The 20,252-nt window shown below is 49.0% G+C and overlaps 7 protein-coding genes across 7 annotated transcripts; 3 read left to right on the forward strand and 4 right to left on the reverse strand.

Moving 5' to 3' along the window:
- Positions 1-231: 231 nt before the first annotated feature.
- RPS4 (40S ribosomal protein S4) lies at positions 232-1,137 on the reverse strand (the record flags this gene model as incomplete). The annotated part of the gene is made up of 4 exons (XM_036775901.1): positions 232-358; positions 413-812; positions 873-1,053; positions 1,111-1,137. 4 exons carry the CDS (start codon positions 1,135-1,137, stop codon positions 232-234), a joined length of 735 nt encoding a protein of 244 aa, XP_036631920.1.
- A 907-nt stretch (positions 1,138-2,044) lies between these two features.
- PC9H_006352 (uncharacterized protein) lies at positions 2,045-3,909 on the forward strand (the record flags this gene model as incomplete). Its single annotated transcript, XM_036775902.1, has 9 exons — positions 2,045-2,300; positions 2,356-2,460; positions 2,519-2,559; positions 2,612-2,888; positions 2,942-3,057; positions 3,111-3,129; positions 3,183-3,267; positions 3,319-3,412; positions 3,463-3,909. The coding sequence occupies 9 exons, from the start codon at positions 2,045-2,047 to the stop codon at positions 3,907-3,909; spliced, it is 1,440 nt and encodes a 479-aa protein (XP_036631921.1).
- Positions 3,910-4,036: 127 nt separating this feature from the next.
- On the reverse strand, positions 4,037-6,507 carry PC9H_006353 (uncharacterized protein; the record flags this gene model as incomplete). The annotated part of the gene is made up of 8 exons (XM_036775903.1): positions 4,037-4,376; positions 4,441-4,669; positions 4,722-4,756; positions 4,807-4,979; positions 5,034-5,245; positions 5,300-5,431; positions 5,479-5,818; positions 5,878-6,507. 8 exons carry the CDS (start codon positions 6,505-6,507, stop codon positions 4,037-4,039), a joined length of 2,091 nt encoding a protein of 696 aa, XP_036631922.1.
- A 152-nt stretch (positions 6,508-6,659) lies between these two features.
- On the forward strand, positions 6,660-8,259 carry PC9H_006354 (uncharacterized protein; the record flags this gene model as incomplete). Its single annotated transcript, XM_036775904.1, has 3 exons — positions 6,660-6,830; positions 6,887-7,500; positions 7,551-8,259. 3 exons carry the CDS (start codon positions 6,660-6,662, stop codon positions 8,257-8,259), a joined length of 1,494 nt encoding a protein of 497 aa, XP_036631923.1.
- Positions 8,260-9,835: 1,576 nt separating this feature from the next.
- PC9H_006355 (uncharacterized protein) lies at positions 9,836-16,044 on the reverse strand (the record flags this gene model as incomplete). The annotated part of the gene is made up of 33 exons (XM_036775905.1): positions 9,836-9,922; positions 9,975-10,032; positions 10,085-10,175; positions 10,230-10,254; positions 10,306-10,431; positions 10,490-10,608; positions 10,668-10,758; positions 10,812-10,865; positions 10,926-10,989; positions 11,038-11,192; positions 11,246-11,591; positions 11,646-11,770; positions 11,829-11,883; positions 11,938-11,996; positions 12,045-12,579; positions 12,630-12,807; positions 12,859-12,917; positions 12,971-13,032; positions 13,086-13,159; positions 13,209-13,288; positions 13,341-13,435; positions 13,491-13,619; positions 13,677-13,811; positions 13,864-14,016; positions 14,066-14,165; positions 14,218-14,314; positions 14,368-14,461; positions 14,514-14,524; positions 14,607-14,793; positions 14,849-15,101; positions 15,151-15,284; positions 15,347-15,760; positions 15,832-16,044. The coding sequence occupies 33 exons, from the start codon at positions 16,042-16,044 to the stop codon at positions 9,836-9,838; spliced, it is 4,458 nt and encodes a 1,485-aa protein (XP_036631924.1).
- Positions 16,045-16,324: 280 nt separating this feature from the next.
- On the reverse strand, positions 16,325-17,099 carry PC9H_006356 (uncharacterized protein; the record flags this gene model as incomplete). The annotated part of the gene is made up of 3 exons (XM_036775906.1): positions 16,325-16,651; positions 16,714-16,916; positions 16,976-17,099. 3 exons carry the CDS (start codon positions 17,097-17,099, stop codon positions 16,325-16,327), a joined length of 654 nt encoding a protein of 217 aa, XP_036631925.1.
- A 246-nt stretch (positions 17,100-17,345) lies between these two features.
- PC9H_006357 (uncharacterized protein) lies at positions 17,346-19,265 on the forward strand (the record flags this gene model as incomplete). The annotated part of the gene is made up of 10 exons (XM_036775907.1): positions 17,346-17,372; positions 17,432-17,509; positions 17,564-17,686; positions 17,736-17,832; positions 17,882-17,987; positions 18,053-18,182; positions 18,323-18,526; positions 18,579-18,722; positions 18,782-18,912; positions 18,968-19,265. 10 exons carry the CDS (start codon positions 17,346-17,348, stop codon positions 19,263-19,265), a joined length of 1,338 nt encoding a protein of 445 aa, XP_036631926.1.
- Positions 19,266-20,252: the final 987 nt, after the last annotated feature.

Consider the following 20,252-nt stretch of genomic DNA (forward strand, 5'->3'; position numbering starts at 1 on the left):
AAGTCTGGATTTCGCTACTGCCCATATTTGGCTCAAGGAGCGGCTTATATAATACCGACCGACTGACTCCCACTGGCACTTGGCTCAGCGACTCCGCGGAAACATTCAACTCTCAAGCCGCAATATATAGGAAGCAGAAGGGCATGAGTGCATAGGACGATTTTGTAGTGGTAAGAATCAACATGGCATACATGACCTAGAGTGCGAGAGAATGCGACGAATACAAGATAATTATTGCTCAGCAGCGCGCTTTCTCCTGACATCACGTTCCTCCGAGATGGTAAGCTTGGTGCCCTTGCCCTTGGGCAGTGATATCCAAGGCTTCGTACCCTCACCGATGACGAAAATGTTGGTGACACTATTTAGGTCATTCAGAATCTCTCATACAGGTATAGACGAAAAGTTCACTTACCGAGTAGCGAATGTTCGCTCCAACGAATCCTTCACGTGTACGATATCGAAACCACCAATGTGCTTCTCTCGGTGCACAATGACACCAGCACGACCCATGTTACGTCCACCAGTGACCATGACAATGTTGCCCGTGTCGAACTTGACAAACTCGGTAATCTTATTTTGCTCGAGGTCGAATTTGACGGTGTCGTTAACCTTGATGAGGGGATCAGGGTATCGGATGGTACGGCCGTCGTGGGTGACGATATGGGGGACACCCTTGGCTCCAAGGGCGACCTTGCGGACCTTAAGGAGCTTGTAGGTGGCCTCCTCGGGGGTGATACGGTGAATGGTGAAGCGTCCCTTGACGTCGTAGAGGAGACGGAAGTGCTCGCCAGACTTTTCAATCGAGATGACATCTAACGGAATACCAGAAATAAGTAGCCGTTCAATATATGCTCGTTGGAGATTGAACCTACCCATGAAGCCAGCGGGGTAGGTAGGGTCAGTTCGAACTTTATTGTCGATCTTGATCAATCGCTGCTTGACAATGGCGGTAACCTCGCGTCCAGTCAAGGCATACTTCAACCTGTTGCGGAGGAAGATGGTAAGGGGGAGCGATTCACGGAGCTTGTGGGGACCGGGGGAAGGACGGGGAGCCTTTCAAATATACAATATAAGAGGCAAGTTGCAATTGTCCCAACAAAATGCGCGTACGTAGGTCCCACCCAGCTTGTCCAACATCCATGACGAGGGAGCGGCAAGGCGCTTTAAGTGCTTTTTGGGTCCCCGAGCCTGTAATTTGAGAGAGCAGATGAGTATTGAAGTTGAACGGGCGAAGTGCGATATGGGCCATCGTGGGTCATCCAGCAGCGCGAAGTCCCATCCATCAAGAACATCGGTCAAAATGGCAACTTCGATGGCCCAACGACTCTCGAGTAGGCTGCTGGAGTAATACGGACCATAATGTGCTAATAGTTTGAGGGGATGTCTTGAAGCGAGTCGTTATCGGCGTTGGCGTTGAGGACGGGTGGTATACACACCAAATTTTGGAATCTGTCACGTTAGTAACGGTGTCACGTTAAGTCTTCAGGAGTCAGGGGCACGCAGAGAAATTTCCTTGATATCGGCGAATAGCAGCTTCAACTACTTCATGCGCAGGGCATACTTGTAACACTCTCGAGTTTACTGGAACAAGAAACATTGAATACAATATTCTCCTCGCTCTACAAGGTGTACCCAATGGCAGACAGATAACTTTGTACTCACGTGATTCGTTGGACTTAACTCACTGGCAACTGGAAGCTTCCGAGACATCGCTTCACCTTGGTGTAAACCAACCGATTTCCGTAGAAATGATAGATATTATACGGAACTTGGTCTCCAGGAATCCAGACCAGTTACGCGACCAACAAGCCAATATCGGCCGAGATGAACAGGTGTGTGAGCCATTGGATTTGGAGATCGCGTCATGTGTACCATTTGGCTGCGAGTCATGACCGGTTCGCAACATCTTACTCCCATACAGCGGCAGCTATTAGCTATTCTGTGAATCCCTGGTTGTTCCATCCCTTTCAAGGGTACACGTACGCGGTCCTTATCAATAGGCGAGCCTCTGAGACTTCTTGTCTTCAAACAACTGCCCCAGAAAATGGCCCCAGCTCTCGTTCACCCCGAAGAAACATCAGAGGTAAAGAAAAATGCTTTGGCTGAGCAGCGACCCACGATGATCCTTCACCGTACCCCATGGAGGCCCCCGGTAGCAGTAAGCGGTCAGGGAATTTACTTGCAGCTCGAAAGCGGGCAGACAGTGATCGATGCGGTCGGTGGAGCCGCGGTTGCGTGTATTGGAAACGGACACCCCGTTGTGAAGCAAGCAATTAAGGATCAGGTAGATCGCGTATCTTGTGAGCCTCAGTGATCTCCCCGTAAGATGTGAACAGTGTCTCACGCTCTCGCCAGATGTATACAACATGCAGTTGTCGAATGAGCCTGCAGAGGCTTTGGCCAAGTATTTGGTCGAAACCAGCAATGGCGCCTTCGAGATGGTTGGATTTGTCTCGGGCGGTATGTTTTCTTTTTCAAATAGTTGTGCAATGGAGATCCCATCAATTTCGGCGCGTAGGATCCGAGGCTATGGAAGGCGTTATCAAGCTGGGCCGCCAGGTTAGTTGATGTGACTCCGTGCCGAGCCTGTATCTCGAATGATACTCCCTAGTTCTTCCACGAAACCGGTCAGCCACAACGCAAGAATTACATTGCGCGTCAGTTGTCGTTCCACGGAAATACAGTCGCGACTCTATCGCTAGCGTATCACCCTACTCGGAGGGCACCGTACGAAGCAATCCTAGATCATGACAACTTCCACCATGTTAGCCCCGCGTATGCCGCCCGCTTCAAAAAGACAGGTGAAACGGACGGGCAGTACGTGGACCGATTACGACAAGAACTCGACGATAAGTTCGTTGAGCTTGGACCCGACACTGTTATTGGGTGTAGGTGATTGAGCATCTGCAGTAGCGCTCCTCGCTGATATCAGGGGTCGTAGTTGTCGCAGAGACCGTAGTGGGCGCAACCACCGGGGTAGTCGCTGCACCGGAAGGTTATTTCAAGGCCATGAAATCGGTGTGCGACAAATATGGTGCCTTGTTCATCCTAGACGAAGTAAGTTTGATATATCGTATCCATGGAGGTACTAAGCCGGTGTGTGGTCATAGGTGATGAGCGGAATGGGTCGTAAGTTCTCCTAATAATATATGTCTAGTGCTCTGCTGTATCTGTTCAATCAGGCATGGGTAGTACGCATGCATGGGAGACTCTTGGTGACGGAATTGCCCCCGATATTCAAGCTGTAGCGAAGGGACTAGGTGGAGGGTATGATATCTGCTCTTCATGCAACGCGCCTATGCTCATGCAATTTCGTAGATACGCCTCCATTGGAGCCGTCCTTATCTCGAAAAAAGTCGCTGAGGGAATTCGAGGCAAGTCAGGACTGTGGAAGCACGGTCACACGTATCAAGTGAGTCTTTGTCCAGAATGGTGGGGCTCTCCTAAGGTATCATTGCACAGGCCCACCCGCTAGCATGTGCCGCCTCCCTCGCCGTCCAACAGGTGATCAAATCCGAGAACCTGCTTGAGAACATCCGCACCCAAGGTGCCTACCTAGACAAACTCCTCAACGATCGCCTCCGTAGCCCGAACTCTCTTACTGCTCCGTTCACTTTCGACATACGAGGCGCTGGGGGGTTCTGGGGGGTGGAGTTCGACTTCGAAGTGCCCGAGGGTGAGAAGATCGACTTCAAAGGGGGGCAGTTCGGTATTCTTGCGCAGGCGCGAGCGTTGAAGAATGGGCTGGTGATTATGGGCTTTGGGGGAGGGTCGAACCTTGAGGCGACGAAGGGCGACCACCTCATCCTGGCCCCTGCGTACAATGTGACGAAGGAGGAAATCGAGAAAATTGTCGCCATCTTTGTGCGCAGCGTGGAGGAAGTCATATCAGAGTACTCTACCGCATGATTATTCGGGACTTGAAGATTATCGTATATAGAACTGAATGTATGACATAGCACAGTGGATTTTTTATCACCTTAGAAATTCAACATCGTGAGATATCCGTATAGATAGATAGGCTGCCTAAACCAATTCACCAGTAATCGACCTTGCGATACGGAACCACCAGTGCCCCTTTCCCCTTCTTCCTCCTCTCTGCCTCCCACTTCTGCACCCACTTCGCCATCTTGGCGCGCGACGTCTCGCTGCCCACATTCACCGTCGCGATCATGCGCCCCCACTCGAACGACATCGCAAAGCACGTCAGCTCGAAGAACGACGAGTGCTCCGAGTACGGCACAGGGTATACCTGCAGCGCCGCCGTAGAATTGCGTACTGGGCGTAGATCCGAATACGTGAATGAGCGGCTCTGCGAACGAGAGATTATGGTGTCAATTGAAGGTGACATGTCTGTACCAGCAGGCTGCGTGTATCTGAAGCACGACCCGTGTTGAGTCAATCAAGAGAACGTTGGAGCAAAGGGGAGAAGATACGAACGTCCATCCAGTGGGCCGGAACCCTACAGCCTTTGGGAAGGATTTCTTGAAGCGCTCGACGTATCCTTTCAACTTGTCGGAACTGACAACGCCAAGAGGCACAAGGTGTACACGAGCTTCGAGCGGATTAGATGTCAAGAGGGCATGTAAAGCTGGATCGTCTTGACACATCAATATAGCTGTTTTCCTCTTGTCACAATATACCTTGGTCTTGAGCGCGTTCGCAATGGCTGCGGTGAAGTAGACGGTCAGAAATGAAAGGGGAGGTTTGGTTATCATTACCTTTGACAATGCGTTCCTTGCCGATAGAATACGTCCTATGTATCCATCATGGAAAGGATCTGACATGAGTATGTTGCTCACGCACCCTACAACAAACAAAGTAGAATCTTCCGAGTTCTTCCCTTTCTCTTTAGCGGGCGAAGGTTGCATCCACGATGTAACTGGCCGCGTACTGCCTTGACACAACTGACCACCAGAAAGTCGCCTCGCGAGCTCCGCACAAGCGGAAATGACTAGTGGCTGAGGAGGGAAGGTATACTGCGCGCCCTCCATTCGAATACACATAAAATAAGAGATATACCAAATAAATACCTTGGGATCCAGGTAGGTGGTGTCCAGATACACATGATCTATGTGCTTGCCCTTTACCGCTGGATGGAGGACATGTTGCGGGCTGGCGCGGAAGTCCCCACAATGTAGATATCGGTAAGGACGCTTACTCCCTACGTGCGGGGAATCATAGGCGCTATCGCCAGCGTTGACCGTCTGCTGGCCCTCGAAGAAAAACAAGCAAGATCCTGGACCTTGAGCAAATGCGAGTCAGTAAACAGTCAGTAAGGTAAATGGAGGAAACGAACAGTGATTAGCTTCAATGAGAGTCACGCATACGCCACCAGTGTTGGGGATAGTGGTGAGTGTGTCCATGGGAAGAGGATGCACCCATTTGCGGTCCACGGAGAGCATGTGTATTATCAGATTCGCCGTACCCTCTAGCACACGCTCAACACGACGATCAGCGTCTAGCAGAGTGACTCACCCGAGCAATATATAGGACCGTTACTCCAGCTCGAAGAGAGATTGGTGTAATGATCGGAATGTGCGTGCGTTAGAAAGTACGCTGTCACACCAGGTATCTTCCCGTAACGGAATGCATCCACCGCAATAGGCATACCCTGAAGGATCTTATAGAACGGGGCTTTCCGCCGACCCCCGTTGCTCTTCGTCGCTCGGAAAGTCGGGTCTTCAGCCTCTGCGGCTTCCTTCCAAGCTTCCCTGTCTTTGTTGGACGACATCAAAACTGAGAAGGCATTGCTCGACGGCGCGGTCTTTCCGTCGCAAGACCGGAGTAGTTGGGGGCCAGAAACCGATACATCGTCCTGGAATGAGGTAGTAACTTTAATGACTGCCTAACACACCGTATGATACTGATGCTCACGGGTTCAAACGCGTCTATCTCTTCCGGGAAATCGTCAGCGACTTGCAAAGTCGGATCCCCATCCTCTAGAATAAGGTGGGCCAACTCATCATCGCCAGTGGCCCATTCATCTTCGGGTTCGTTTGACAGGTCAATATCAACGAAGTGCGAGTTCGCCTCGCTTGGGAGATTTGTTGGACACACGGTACCCAGAGAGCCGTCAGACGAGGAATTAGTAGGAGGCGATGTCCCTCCTAGTAAGTGGTTTGGCTTTCCAAACATGTTGAGGTTTGATAGGGCGGGCAATGAAGTAGTCGAAGTGGATAGTTTCGTCCTGGACAGCGCCAAAGATGTTTCACGAACGGCCCCTCTCGACGTACCAGGCTCGGAGATATCTATTCTGCGATAGTCTACAATCTCAATGTCGTCCGAGCTGGTGCTCAACTTGCGCCGCTTTCGCGGTGGAGGGGGTTTCACTTCCGTCGATTCATCGTCCGACGATTCTATGACAATGACCTCGCTTTTGGGACGCTTGACGACAGGAGGAGTTTTCTTGGTATGCTTGGCTAAGGAGGCCTTGCCGGAAAAGAAATCTCGAATAGTTGACGATTGCACAGGGCCGGGGGTAGTGGCCTTCTTCGCTCGAGCCATTGAGATGAGAACCGTTTCGAGAAACAATAAGTACTGAGAGTCAGAACCACTGTTCTTGGTACACGGTCACGTGGTGGGAACTTTCGTACTGTCACTGGTTCAAGGAAATTGAATTGAAATTATGTAACGAACTTGACCTCCTCATTGCCACAATGGCTACTGTCGAGAAAGAATATTATCTTCGTCAATCCTCGAAGCCTCAAAACTGGACGGCAAGTCAAGAGAAGTCAATCGCGAAGGATTTTCCTTTCAGTGACATCGCCCTCGAAACACCCGATCAATACGTCGCGCGGACATACCTACAATTCCTATGGCTTCCCGAAGTACATCATTTCAGCATGGAACACGATTGGAATACCCGTCTAAACTTATGCGATAGTCAATAGTTCCTCTCGAATTCCTCATCCCGGCCATCCAACGCGTTCAAGTCGCGTCGACGTCGACGCAGCACCCGCTTCACGCCTTGTTAGAACCCCTCCTACTGACGCCACGCTCGGTTCGAAACAAGTATCACGTCGAGCTCTCGCAGATACTTACGGACAATGGAGGAGCTGGGGAGATAGAGGAGACGACGATGTGGTATGTTCTCAATTACGAGAAGTTTGACCACACCACGGGGTCTGATGATGAGGCGCGAGCTTCTGACACATGGCGGAAGAGTTGGTTGACAAGAATGGAACGCCGCGAGTACGTCGTCGCGTTCTGCTACGATCAATTCGTATTCACCATGGACAGAGTTCTGGTGCAGATCCTGCTGTACATGCTCAAGTTAACTTTGCCCGCACAACCGCAACCGGAGCGCTCTCCGAAGAGGCGGAAACGGAAAGGACGCGCGGATGAACCAGCGAACTCACTCGCACCCGAAGATATACTAGAATCCTTCATGGACAAACTTTCTGCATGGCAGCACATTCAAAACCTAGAATCGACCGCAGGCACCAAAGATAACCTTGACTGGATGCAGATATTCTGCCAAGATATCATTGAACCTCAGTTCGTCTCTTCCTAACTGTGTGGCATCGACAACTTAGCCTGTCTCCCAGATTCATATCATCGCTGCCGGAGGTTTGCGAGCTCTTTCGTTCTAAAGTCTTCCAGACTTCAGTTTTCTCCGATGGTACTTCGACTCGTTCGTCTTCTCCGGATCGTGATGTAGAAGTCACAGCGCCCTCGCGTGCAAGCTCTCGAGCGGGCTCAGTAATACCCGAAGGTGATGGACAAGAACGAGCATCGTCTAGTCGCACCCTATCACGCGCACGGTCTCGTTCACTATCTGTCTCGCTTGCTCAAGAGGAGAAAGCCCGGGCCGCAAGTGTTGGCTTCGTGAAGAAACGTGTACTCAATCGAGAAGTCAGCATGTCGAGGGCTTTCAAACCAAAACCTAAGGAAACAGCGAAACCAGCCGAGTCGACGAAGGCTAAGAGTATGGCACCCTGGGTCAACAAGAAATTGACAGAAGATAAAGGGGTCACTCTCGTCGAAGAGACGCCAGAGAAGCCCAGAGCTATGATTCGAAGTACTTCCAAGGCGCGCCCATTTGCTCTGTCGACTGTGGCCAAGCACGCTCTGCCTGATAGTAGCAAGAGCTTCGATGACGATGATGAAGAAGAGATATGGGAATTACCTAATAGTTCGCCCGACGTCCTTTTGTTGCGACCGATTGAGGAAGAGCAGGACTTAGACTCGTATTCGCTGAAAAGCAAACGTGTATTCGTACCCGATACACCTAGTAAGCGGCCACGCCGACAGTGAAGTCAATATAGTTGATCTTCGGCTGTATTTTCAACGTAATATACGTAGATATCGCTTGAAAGACCACTGATGCTCAGTATTTTGCCTAAGTCAGTATAAAGTCCACGTAAGTCCATTTTTTGATGGAATTCGTCAGTTTCCGTACTTTTGATGTAAAAATTCCGGCACCTTCCTCTTTTGATCTTGTGCGGAAGGTCACGACGAAATCTAAGTCAGTGAAAAGCAAACTTACAGTGACTTAGTTTGACTGGGAATGGGAGCGTAAAGTAATAGGATTCAGACATTGCTTATGTAAGGGGAACTAATCCCAGGGGCGAAGATGTATTAATCGAGAGAACATTAAGGCTCTAGCCTAAGAGCAGTTGCTCAGGAAGTGACAAAGGGGGTATCTTGAGGGTGCTGAATGTCGGATAATGCAGGGGTATTTAGATACAAGACGAGAGACTTGGAAGAGCATGAATACTGGTGACAGGCGCTGATGCCCCCCTGTCTTCAATTACATAATCTTTTTTGATTTCGATGGCCAGTTCAATTGTTGGACTTCAACGTTTCGACGTTTCAACTCCTCACCAACATCCCCAATGTCCACTTATTTCTTCGACAACCGTTCACAACACTTGTGGCATTCAATGCGGCCCCGAATTCAAGCTCTTGACACTTCTTCTCGCCGTAACGTGCCGTGTGGATAACAACTGCTCCGACTCTCTGGATCCACGCGCCTGGCAAACAGACTACTGGCAGGATTCCCATTCCCCTACGCGCTTCGCTAACTATTCCGACTCTCATACTCAAGTTCAAGCTTCCAGACCACTCAATACACGCAATCATCATGCCATGGACACGGAGGGGGTTTGTGAGTACCTTATATTTCAACGTCAATGTGATGCCTCCAGCCAACCAGTTGAAAATTATTGCTAAACATTACTCTCTAGAGTCCTCCTCCATTGGCGATGGAAGAAGCGAATAGACCATACTGTATTATTATATATATATATATATATATATTGCATCATGTTTACTATTAGTATGAATTTATTTTATTGCCTGAGAACGGTTTTGTACTTGACTTAACCTGACCATCACTGACCGTGAGCGACTGTTGCGTTGAACATGGTGGCCTGACTTTCCATGACTGACTTAGACACTAACAGACTTGGCTTGACCTGTTTTCTTCGATACCCGAAAGGGACCCACAAAATCATTTTCAAGTCATTTTACGGTAAATATTCCGGCCTAGGTCCGGCTAAGTCATTATTTTATGACTCACACAGACTTAGGCAAAACACTGAGACTGATGTGCGACGGTGGATACTATCCCTTTGTTTGTACTTAGCAGAAGACCATTTGGAACGGTCGCGAATGTATTTCGTAAGACGATTAGACCTGGTGCATCTATACAGTGCCCGCAGCCACAGTCACTCGCCGCCTTGGACACAGAAACCGAGAAGTAAATGAGAACCAAATAAAACCAAACAAGGATTGATGGCCCCCGCTTAAAAAAGCGGATAACCATATGATTGCGCTCATCTATTATCTATGTACTTTTCAAGAAACTCCGTGCTATTTATGTGTGCATCTATGCCAATCCAGCCTCTGCGGCCAAGGAGTAGAACAGCGAGTCCTTCTTTTCCAGTAGCTTCGAAGGAGTATCCAACTCAGAGATCTAAATTTCATGATGAATAATGTTTCACTTAGAGGCCTAACCTGGCGCTTACCTGTCCGTTGCTGAGGACGAGCACACGGTCGTATTCCATGATTGTATTCAAACGATGCCTACGGCGGGAGATCAGCACTTGGAGATGGAATGAAAGGAAGAATCACGTACGCAATAGTGAAGATAGTAGTATCAGCAAAAGCAGGGCCTCTAATGATTTCTTGGATGGCTCTATCGGTGTCAAGGTCGACGGCGGAAGTAGCTGTTACAAATGGTCAATGCATTGCTTCCAAAGAAGCACTGCGATATCTCATACCTTCGTCCAAGACAAGAATCTTAGCCTAACAAATGAAATGAGTGTAATGAATGCCACTGGAAACACAGCAGCATACTTTACGGAGGAGGGCACGGGCGAAGCACAACAACTGTCTTTGACCTGATGATAGCGACAAGCCGCCTTCCCTTACCGGGGCGTCCAGCTTCTCTGATTGAGCTTCGGCGTATTCCTTGAGATGTGACTGACAGACAAGAAGTTTTAGATGCTGGTATCCAAGGTGGCGATAAGCAGACACTAACCTGAGTCAAAGCTTGCCATATGTCCGCGTCTGTATACTCATTAAGTGGATCGATATTATCTCTCAACGTGCCCTCAAAGAGGTCAGGAGATTGGGGTACAATAGCAATGGACGATCGTACTGGACGAAGGCAACTTTAGAGAGGTTGAAATTCAGGACGATAAACGTAGAACACTTACGGTCATGAAGCCCAATCTTTGTGATATCAATACCGTCTATAAGGATAGTTCCCTCAGTGGGCTCGATGATTCGGAACAGCGCCAATAGCAACTACAACAACGATCAGATTGACCCAGGGTGGGAGAGGATATATCACCACTCACTGATGATTTTCCTGCCCCAGTTCGACCACATATACCCAACTTCTCCTTCGGGCGCTGAAAGGGTAGTTCAGCACCAGAATAGCAGAGCAGTGAAACCCAATAGTTATAGCTCACAATTGTCATCGAAATGTTCTTGAGAACCGGGTCAAGCTCGGGGCGGTATCGGGTTGAATATAGCCTACAACTGATTAGTAATGGATGGGCCACAGAAACTAGTTGTACTCACCTAAACTCTACCTCGCCTTCTGAAGGCCAGGTTTCTGTAGGCTTGGTTTCTGGAATTTCCATGGCACCCTCTGAGGGTAGCTCTATATAGTGAACCATCCGTTCCACGCTGACAATGTTCTGTTCGACTTCACTTGCGGAGCGGACGACCCAGTTCTGACAAAAGCAGTCAGCGAGACATAACGTAAGAAAGTCGCGATATCGTATACCAGAGAAGACGTCGTGTTCACGGCGTACGAGAGGACCAATCCGACTAACCCAGCGTCGACACCCGTTGTGATTAGGGCCGTCATGGCCAACATAGCGGCCACAAGGATGATCAAAGCCCCCACGAACTCAAGTCGAACGGCCAACCAGCGATTTACGGAGATACTGGGGAGGTAGCAAAGTTGGTTTCGGTCGATACGCCTTTCGTTGTTTGCCATGAAGATACTCTGCTGGCGGTAAGCTCTAATAGTGTCGGCGCCTGCTAGGGACTCTGAGAACCAGGCGAAGATAGGGGAACGCGATACAGCGTCAAGACGCTTCAACTCTCGCGAAGTAGCCAGATAGTATCTACGTAGTGAGCCCATCAGCAGCTAGCTAGGACGACGAAAGACAAATACATACGCCATCACTCTCGTATAGAACCATCCCAGTGGAATGACGGCAATCAAGAAAGGCGGGAAACTACCTCCAATTACGACGACGATCGAAAAACATACGGCAAGTGTCCGGATCAAGTTCTGTATCACCTAGAGAAAGCAAGATGGTTCATTGCTGTTCCAATCAGCAAAAATGGATTACACATACTCGGCCAAGCAGTTGATCCACAACGTATGTGTCACGAGAGAACAGGTTGAGAACGCTGACGCAAAAGAAAATAAGAATCTCAGCCTAGGTATATCGATAGTCCACACACCGTCCGGTTGGCGTCAGCTCAAAGAAGCTTAAAGGGGCACGCAACACTGAGTTGAGCATCTGCGGACGGGTCAGCCATCAATCGACACACCGGCAATGTTAACATACTGAGTCGTGAAGCTGGCGCGCGCTCTTGATGGTACACAGGACCCACATCGTTATAGCAGCGACACCTCCCAAGAGCGTCGAGGACAATGAAAATCCTCCGTAGAACAACAGGTACTTCAACATGCCAGTGTTCCCACCTACGGCGCGATTGTGTTCGCCCCAATCCCTTAACGTCAGATTGGCCATAACCGATAATGCTTGCTGAGAGACGGTGGCAAGAACATAAAGGAAGAAACCACTTTTCGTAGCCGCTTCAATGTAGCGAAGATAGACCTCCCTCTTTACGCGTCCTTGCTCTGAATGCTCTTTGCTGATGCCATCTGAAGATGCCCTAGGTGGAGGTGGGGGCGCAATCTTGGCTTTGGTGAAGCTAGTGCGATGTCGCAGTTTCTCGGATAGGCTACCGTATTCATCGAAGTCAAGGTTGGACCCAGTAGGTGATACTGCTTCCTTGGGAGTAGTGCTACCACTACCGCTCGTGAAGGGGGTAGAGGCACCAGAGGAGTTGTTGCTTGACAGAGTTCCGTGCCCTCGACTACAAAAACACATGAGCATTATACAATTCACTACACAAGGTGAACTTACACCAGCTTTCCTATCTCAGTCTCTGGGTCCGCAATCAACGATCTAGGGTTCCCGGACTCCAGAATGATTCCTCGTCGGAGGAACGCCAACTGATCGAAGTGTCGCAAAAATGCTATACTGTTGGTGACCAGAATGCGAGCCTTCGTTGAGAGCAAACCCTCAGGCCCAATGACCCGATCTACACAAAGGTTAGCGCGCATACATCCAACATCAAATTCGGATGAATCACCAAATACATGACGAGCGACATGAGAGTCTACCGCGGCGAGAACATCATCCAAGAGAATTCTGATATTGTTTTTTCAGGGTGGTAAAGGCATCATTTTAATGAAACAACCCACAGATCAGCTCGGGCATAAACCGCGCGGGCCAGTGATACACGCGCTCGCTGACCACCACTTAACTACAGCTTGATTAGACCTCTTTATTGGCGGATAAATCAAGAAGGCAAAATACCGTAATTCCCTTTTCTCCGACTTCGGTCATGTCACCTTCGGGGAGAAGCGCCAGGTCAGGTGTAAGAGCGCAGGCTGGAGCTCGATCAATATTCTTCCCAGAAGCTAGAAAGAATTTCCTTACCTTCAATGACTAAATTATAGAAGGTTTCGTCGTATTCGTGAGAGAATATGATGTTTTCGCGCACGGTTGCCGATAAAATCCTTCAATTACGCTAAGCTTATTGGGCGTGATAGCAAGCAAAAGATATCTTACCAAGGGTTCTGTGGAGCATACGAAACGCTGCCAGAAATAACAAGTTCACCCTCGCTTCGTGTCATGTTTCCAATTATCGCAGACAGAAGGCTCGTCTGCGCTTAACGTTAGCCACCACTAGAACAAGATCAACACCAATGTCTATCTTACCTTTCCGGCACCTACTCTGCCCAAAACACCCATCAACTCTCCCTTCTTTACAGTAATGTTGATGTCTTCTAGAGCTGGGGAGACGTCCTTTTTCGACCACCAGAAGTCGGCCTTCTTGATTGACAAAACCTACGTGCCGAGATGACTTTAAGAGGACAGATGACGCAGAGATAAAGAACAAGGTACTTCATCTCCAATTTTCAGATTTCTCGCGTCTATGATTTTGCGGGCGTCGCCTTGGAGCTCCTCTGCCTTCAAGAAGTCCGATAACCGCCTTACTGAAACAATAGCTTCGATGATATTTGATGTGACTTGGGCAAACTAAAAGAACGTAGTTCCAGAAGGCAAAAGTAACATCCCACACAAGACTCACCATCGCCAACGGGAATTGCAACAACATGAAAAGTGACATGGCCGGGAAAATGATGTCGGCTGTAAGTGGCTTACTCGATGTGACAGCAGCAGTGGCGAGGGAACTGAAGGCGACTAGCAGGGGAATGCCTCCCCAAAGCGTGGTGTTCAAGGACTAGGAAAATGATTAGCAAGACCGGAGAGCTGAGCAAGCTCTCACGTACGTTAGCTATTCCGATCTTCTTAAGCATTTCAAGCTCTTGTTCGTTGCGCACAAGAAGGATCTTTCGTAGGAATGCGTTCTCCCATGCATATAGTTTGATGCTATATAGTTGATTATTTAGCTCCTGACCGAATAGGAGAATGCGGCACATACCTTTTGATGTTGTTCAAGAGTTCACTCATTAATCGAGTACGTTTATCCCGGTTTTTCATCTGCTGTTCCTGCATCTTCTTCAAGATTCTCGCAATGACTATCATGGCACAGGTTTGTCAATGTTCAAAGAACTGGGTGGAAAAGACTTACAGGTGTTGAGAGGGACAGAGATAATCATGATTGCCACACCGACGAAGGCAGCCCATCCAAGCAAGTGATACAAGGATACGAAGGCAATAACGATCTATGGCGTTGTCAGGAACAGATTGGGGGTTAAAAAAACTACTATTGCTCACCTGGAAAGGACCTAGTGACAACGAAGACGTAAAAAATGCGAGGATAGATTAGAGGTTCGTTGAGGATAAAAATGAGCCAGATGTTGAACGCACCCGAGATAGCAATCAATCCATAGGTACATAGGTCTTGTAACCGCGTCGCGTCGACTGACATAAGGTTGACGATGTCTCCGGTCGCTCTGCTCTGCTCCTCGTTGGAAAGCACCAGTGCCTTCGCATATATTACCGTCACAAGACCCGCGCGAACACGCATACCGGTCTCGAAGCAACGTTGGAAGTACTAACGGACCAGTCACAGTAAGACCCTAAAGCACCAGATAGAGTTTAGCACATACCTGATTTAGAGTAACGGTTTGCAACATGGACGCCGCGAACATCAGGAAAGCCAGTGCGAAGCCTTGAATAGGGCTTTCTCTAGGCCCAAACCCAGGATCCGGTTGTATGGATTGATAATACGAGATATATGCTAGGAGCAATCGCAGCAACTGGGGCTGCATGAACGCCAACGAATCTTGAGCTAGCTTCAAGGTCAGAGCGATAACATATGGACCGCCATATGCAACATAGAGTGAGATCCAAAGGGAAGAACTGTAATACAATGTTAGTGCAAAGTATCTCAACATAGAACAACACGAACTGGCGCTTCATTGCATCCCTAAGCTTGTTGCCAAGAGCAGCCGCACTGTCATCAGGGGGTAGTGATGGTAGATCCTTTTCCGTGATGAACTGTTCTGATCCTTTCTTCATCAACGGCGTCATCCATCCAAAGGCCTACATAAGAATGTACTTATTAGAGAAAACATGCCCGAAATAGATCTGGGAAATTCACTTACCCATCGACTATAGATATTAGCCGTCAGGAGGGGGCTTTCTGAGAAATCTCCCTCTGCGTCATGAATTTGTTTGAGCCCAAACTCCGAGCCCAAACATTCTAGTGCGAATGCGCATAACCCAAGTCCAACAGTGATCCATTTTAATGTGAACAGGGTGCCCAAATAGTCCAGGTCGCCCGAAAGCCACAGTGTTCGTGTCCAAACGACTTGAGCGGCGGTGTAAAGTGGCCAGAACAATAAGAGAATAGACGAAGATCGACGAGTTCGAGTGTGGTTAAACCAAGTGAATATCGCAATGACGAGAAGCGCAATCGGCTCGAGAGCATAGTACTGCAAGACCGGGACACTGAGTTTTTGCAGCAATATTTGTATAATGTTCGCCGCGCTGACTGCCGTCCCTGCGACAAGTAGAGCCTATATGCCAAAAACATATTGAGTAAATTGATTGTTCCTAATGCCTTGATAGGGACAAATCAGCAACGTACCACCTTCCCTTTTAGAATCCACAAGCTCTTTGGCGTATTCCTTTCCGCGTCGAATGCTAGAAATCCTAGCTCAAGACTTCGCAACAAACTCAGGACCAATACTCCCGTCAATAGGCCTGAAAGAACGATTCCTTCCTCAAAGCATGGCGTCGTGTCGAAGTCGCGGAGATGCGAGACAACTCTCCATCCCTCCGGGTCGTGGCAGTGGGCCATTCGCAATCGAGAACAAGAGTTGCGCAAACGTCCACTGGTCCACAGATGCGATTTAAGCTGAGTAAGGCGCGCATCGGAGAAAGAAATGGATGCCGAGCGCCAGCCAAGATGCTTACAAATCGATTAGAAATCGGGCCGTTGACTTGGCAACGCTGTACCTGGAAGTATTTCCTACGCTGCAATTTATAGAGCGCCGCGTTTCTTGCGCAGCTATATAGAGACCTCAGCGTACTGCACAAGAGATTACAAGTCTGACGTCCGTACACTACAAAAATCATCATTATGCCTGCACCTGTGGCGAAGGCTCAACTTTCTCCTCAGTATCATCAAGTGGGGGCAATACATCTCCCTCGGCCACCTGTCCAAACACAATCTTGCGCAAGAGGTCGTATGCGCGATCCAAATCATCATTTATCACCACAAAGTCGTGCGCTTTCGGCTGCTTTGCGTACTCGATTTCCTTGAGCGCCGTGGCAAGGCGTTTCTTCATCGACTCTTCCGTCTCCGTTCCACGTCCCTTCAGGCGGTCTCGGAGCGATTTGAGCGATGGCGGGGAGATAAATAGATAGACAGGGTCTAGAGTCGTCTTTTTTATCTGTCGGACACCCTGGTGCCATGCGCCGATCGGATTCGACGAGAGTGAAATAGAGTCGAGACGAATATACACACCTGTGCCTCGATGTCCAAGATGCATCGTCTACCTGCAGCTGTAACGCTGCGAACGGTTTCAAAACTAGTGCCATAATAGTTTCCAGAGAATTCGGCATGCTCGATAAATGCACCCTCTTTGATAAGTTGCTCGAAAGTGGGGCGGGGAACGAAGAAATATTGCTTTCCATGGATCTCGCCCGGACGTGGGGATCGTGTCGTGTCTGTGATGGATTTCCAGGTCAGTTTGTGGCAACGCCCATGCGGTTCAACAGCTACATACGAGAGACACTAAAACCAAACTTGTCGGGAAATTCGGTGAAGAGACGCTGGAGCAGGGTGCTCTTCCCGACTCCCGAAGGGCCAGAAAGTACTAGCGGCCGCAAAAAGTCTGGCAAAGGGGGCATGGCTGCCATATGTTTTCAAAATTTGTGCGACGAAGAATTGAAATTACTGGAGATCAAGGGGGCGACACCTGGTGACGGCGTCACATCAGCGTGACAGCCACTGTTTCCTTTGCTCTCACACCTCCTCCTCGTTCTGGCCTTCAATTTAGAAGCCTGACTGTATACCCTCTCCTTTGTTTTTATCTTACTCTCACATTCGAAGACTTCCTTGTTTTCCTCCTCTGCGACGATTTGTAACGAACCACGATGGGTGCTGTCTGCTGTCGACCACAGGTGCGCATAACACGTCCATCAAGCTTTCGCATCACAGTAACGCCCCTCCGTACCAATAGCCCATTGACTTCGACGGTGAAGTCAATCTATTCCACTTCGTCCTGCTGCGCTGCGTCGGAAAGGGAGCCTTCGGGAAGGTAAGCTCGTATTCCACAACAACAGCTCCTTTACCCACACCACACCCACCATAGGTCCGTGTGGTACAGCACAAGCAGACGCGGGATCTCTACGCCTTGAAGTACATCAACAAGACGAAATGTGTCAAGATGAAAGCAGTTCCCAATGTAATACAAGAGCGACGATTGCTAGAGGAGGTCAGCCACCCCCCATTACTGTTCAGACACCCCCTTACCATCCTTCTAGATTGACCACCCCTTCATCGTCAACTTACGGTATGCATTCCAAGACGACGAGAACTGCTTCTTTGTGCTGGACCTTATGCTAGGAGGGGATTTACGATGTACGTTCTCTGCGGTATTTATTGGAAAAGTCCTTCTCATTCCATCCAGTCCACTTGGAACGACTTGGCTCGCTGAGCGAAGAGACTGTACGTTTCTACGTTGCCCAAATATCCTCTGGCCTCGCCTTTCTTCATGAGAACAAGATAATGCATCGGTGACTAAATCCCCTTCGTGTAACTCCGAGCATGCACCCTGACTACCCCATCATCTATATTCTAGGGATTTAAAACCCGATAACATTCTTCTTGATGAACGCGGCAATGCTCATCTGACCGACTTCAACATCGCCGTCCACTTTTCAGACCGTAAGCTCAACAGTGTCGCTGGGTCAATGGCGTATATGGTACGTGTTTCACGTCTTCCCAGCTCAGCCGTGGCTCTAATTCCGACGAATAGGCACCGGTACGTCTTCGGCTTGCTTCCGGCTCCCCGTTCATCGGCCCTGACATATTTCTTTCTTCCCCGTATATGCTTTACTTTGTTTTATAGGAGATCCTAACGAAACGCGGTTATACGTACTACATCGATTGGTGGTCATTGGGTGTCTGTGCATATGAACTCATCTTTGGACGACGGCCGTTCAGGGGACGTTCGAACAGCGACCTTACCTACAGCATATCCAAGGACCCCCTAAAATACCCCGAGGACGCAGAAAAGAAATGCAGCCGAGCTGGCCTGCAAGTCATTCGAGGGGTACGTTACCTTCTACTAAGAGTTCGACCCATTGTCATGACTTCCGCGGTAGTTATTGGAGCGCGATGTAACCAAACGCTTCGGGTGTAAACCCAATGGCGAGGGTTTCCAAGAATTTAGCCGGCACCCTTGGTTTAAGTCCATCGACTGGGATACGTTGGAGAGCAAGGAGCAAATATCCCCGTTCATACCCGACGTGAGTTTCATCTTCCTGGACTGATTAGTCTACAAATCGAGGCTCATCACGGTTTACAGGCTAAGAAAGCCAATTTCGACGCTTCACATGAATTGGAAGAACTCCTTCTAGAAGACAACCCCCTCAAGGCTAAAGCACGGAAAGCGAATCAGGATAACTTGAGCGCGGAGATGAGGCAGATGGAGGAACAGTGCGCCTTCTAGCTAAGCCTTCTTTTGGCTTTCGCTTACTCTTCTTATTCATAGGTTCACTTCATATGACTTCAAAAAGATGCAAAGACGGTCATACTATCCTACCAATCAGCATATCGTTTCAACGGTAACTGCAACGTCTTCAAGCGGACCTGGCCTTGCGTCTCGCCCAGTGACCCCAGGAAACCTTGACCAACGGACAGACGGTGTATCAATCAACAATGGCCATTCACTTGATATGCACCTTCACCCGTCACTTGATATACATAGTAACGCAGTTGACGGTGACCTCTCGCGGACGGAGAAATTCAACGAGGATCACCCCATGGTGGAGAAGACCTATCACCCATGACACATACCATCGCTCGATCTACCTCGCAGTTCGATCGGCCCTACTGTCTAACGACATCCCACATGATATACCGCCGGTGTTCGATAGAACTACCCGTGGTGCCTACTCTCCTTTCTCTCGCTCTCATTCGGATTCGCACCAGTCGTTTCGTTGGATAACACAACATTGAGCATATCTCCATCTTGCATATCTACTTAATTAATAATCCACGTTTGTTACGCGACGCTCTCCCCATATCTGTGCTAGCTATAGTTGTTTCCTTCTCCATTCGTGTATAGGTGCTGGCTTATGTTTATCAATTCTCTCGTGCCTTTGTTTAGTACAGCTTGAAATCCTTAGCTGCAATCACTGTAAAGTTGCTATCTCGACGCCTTGAAGAAATTTGGCGTGTCTATTACGCCACTCCCTGACGTGAAGCAGTGGCTCATCACTGTCAACATCGCACACGGTAGTACTTGGAAATCACAGACAAGTTTGATAAAAGGGAGCTCGGGCTGGCCACTCTGCCCGGTGAATTGAATGCTAACCGCCCGATTTGGCGATCAAGCGCCCATACTGTTACGGTTGACCGTTGGTTGACCGAGAACGACGGCGACATCAACAAAAACGATGAAAACCGTGATCCAACTCTTTTTCACCATTCTCTAGATGCTTCAGCCAAGTCTCAATCCTTCAACATCACATCGCATGATGATAAATAGACGGTCCCCTGCGCAGCTGGGCTGGTTGCTCAAACTCCGGTCAAACCACGCGACCAGCGGAAGCGTCAAATGTCAGTTTCTATTCTCTCACCATGGTTCGGCAGCCTGAGGTTCATGAAGTATATGTTCCCTGATTGCGAGCGTAGCGAGCAATCATGCTCTAAAGGGTTCAAGGCCCGTGCAAATAAGGCCAAACAAATTCTGCGTACTTTGGAGGCTCGGTCGTGTTTTTTTCTGGCTGAACTGGCCTCTTTTCCACAATTCTGAATCATGGGAAGTGTGGATT

Source organism: Pleurotus ostreatus (genome assembly GCF_014466165.1).
Source record: "Pleurotus ostreatus strain PC9 chromosome Unknown scaffold_4, whole genome shotgun sequence".
Taxonomy (NCBI): domain Eukaryota; kingdom Fungi; phylum Basidiomycota; class Agaricomycetes; order Agaricales; family Pleurotaceae; genus Pleurotus; species Pleurotus ostreatus.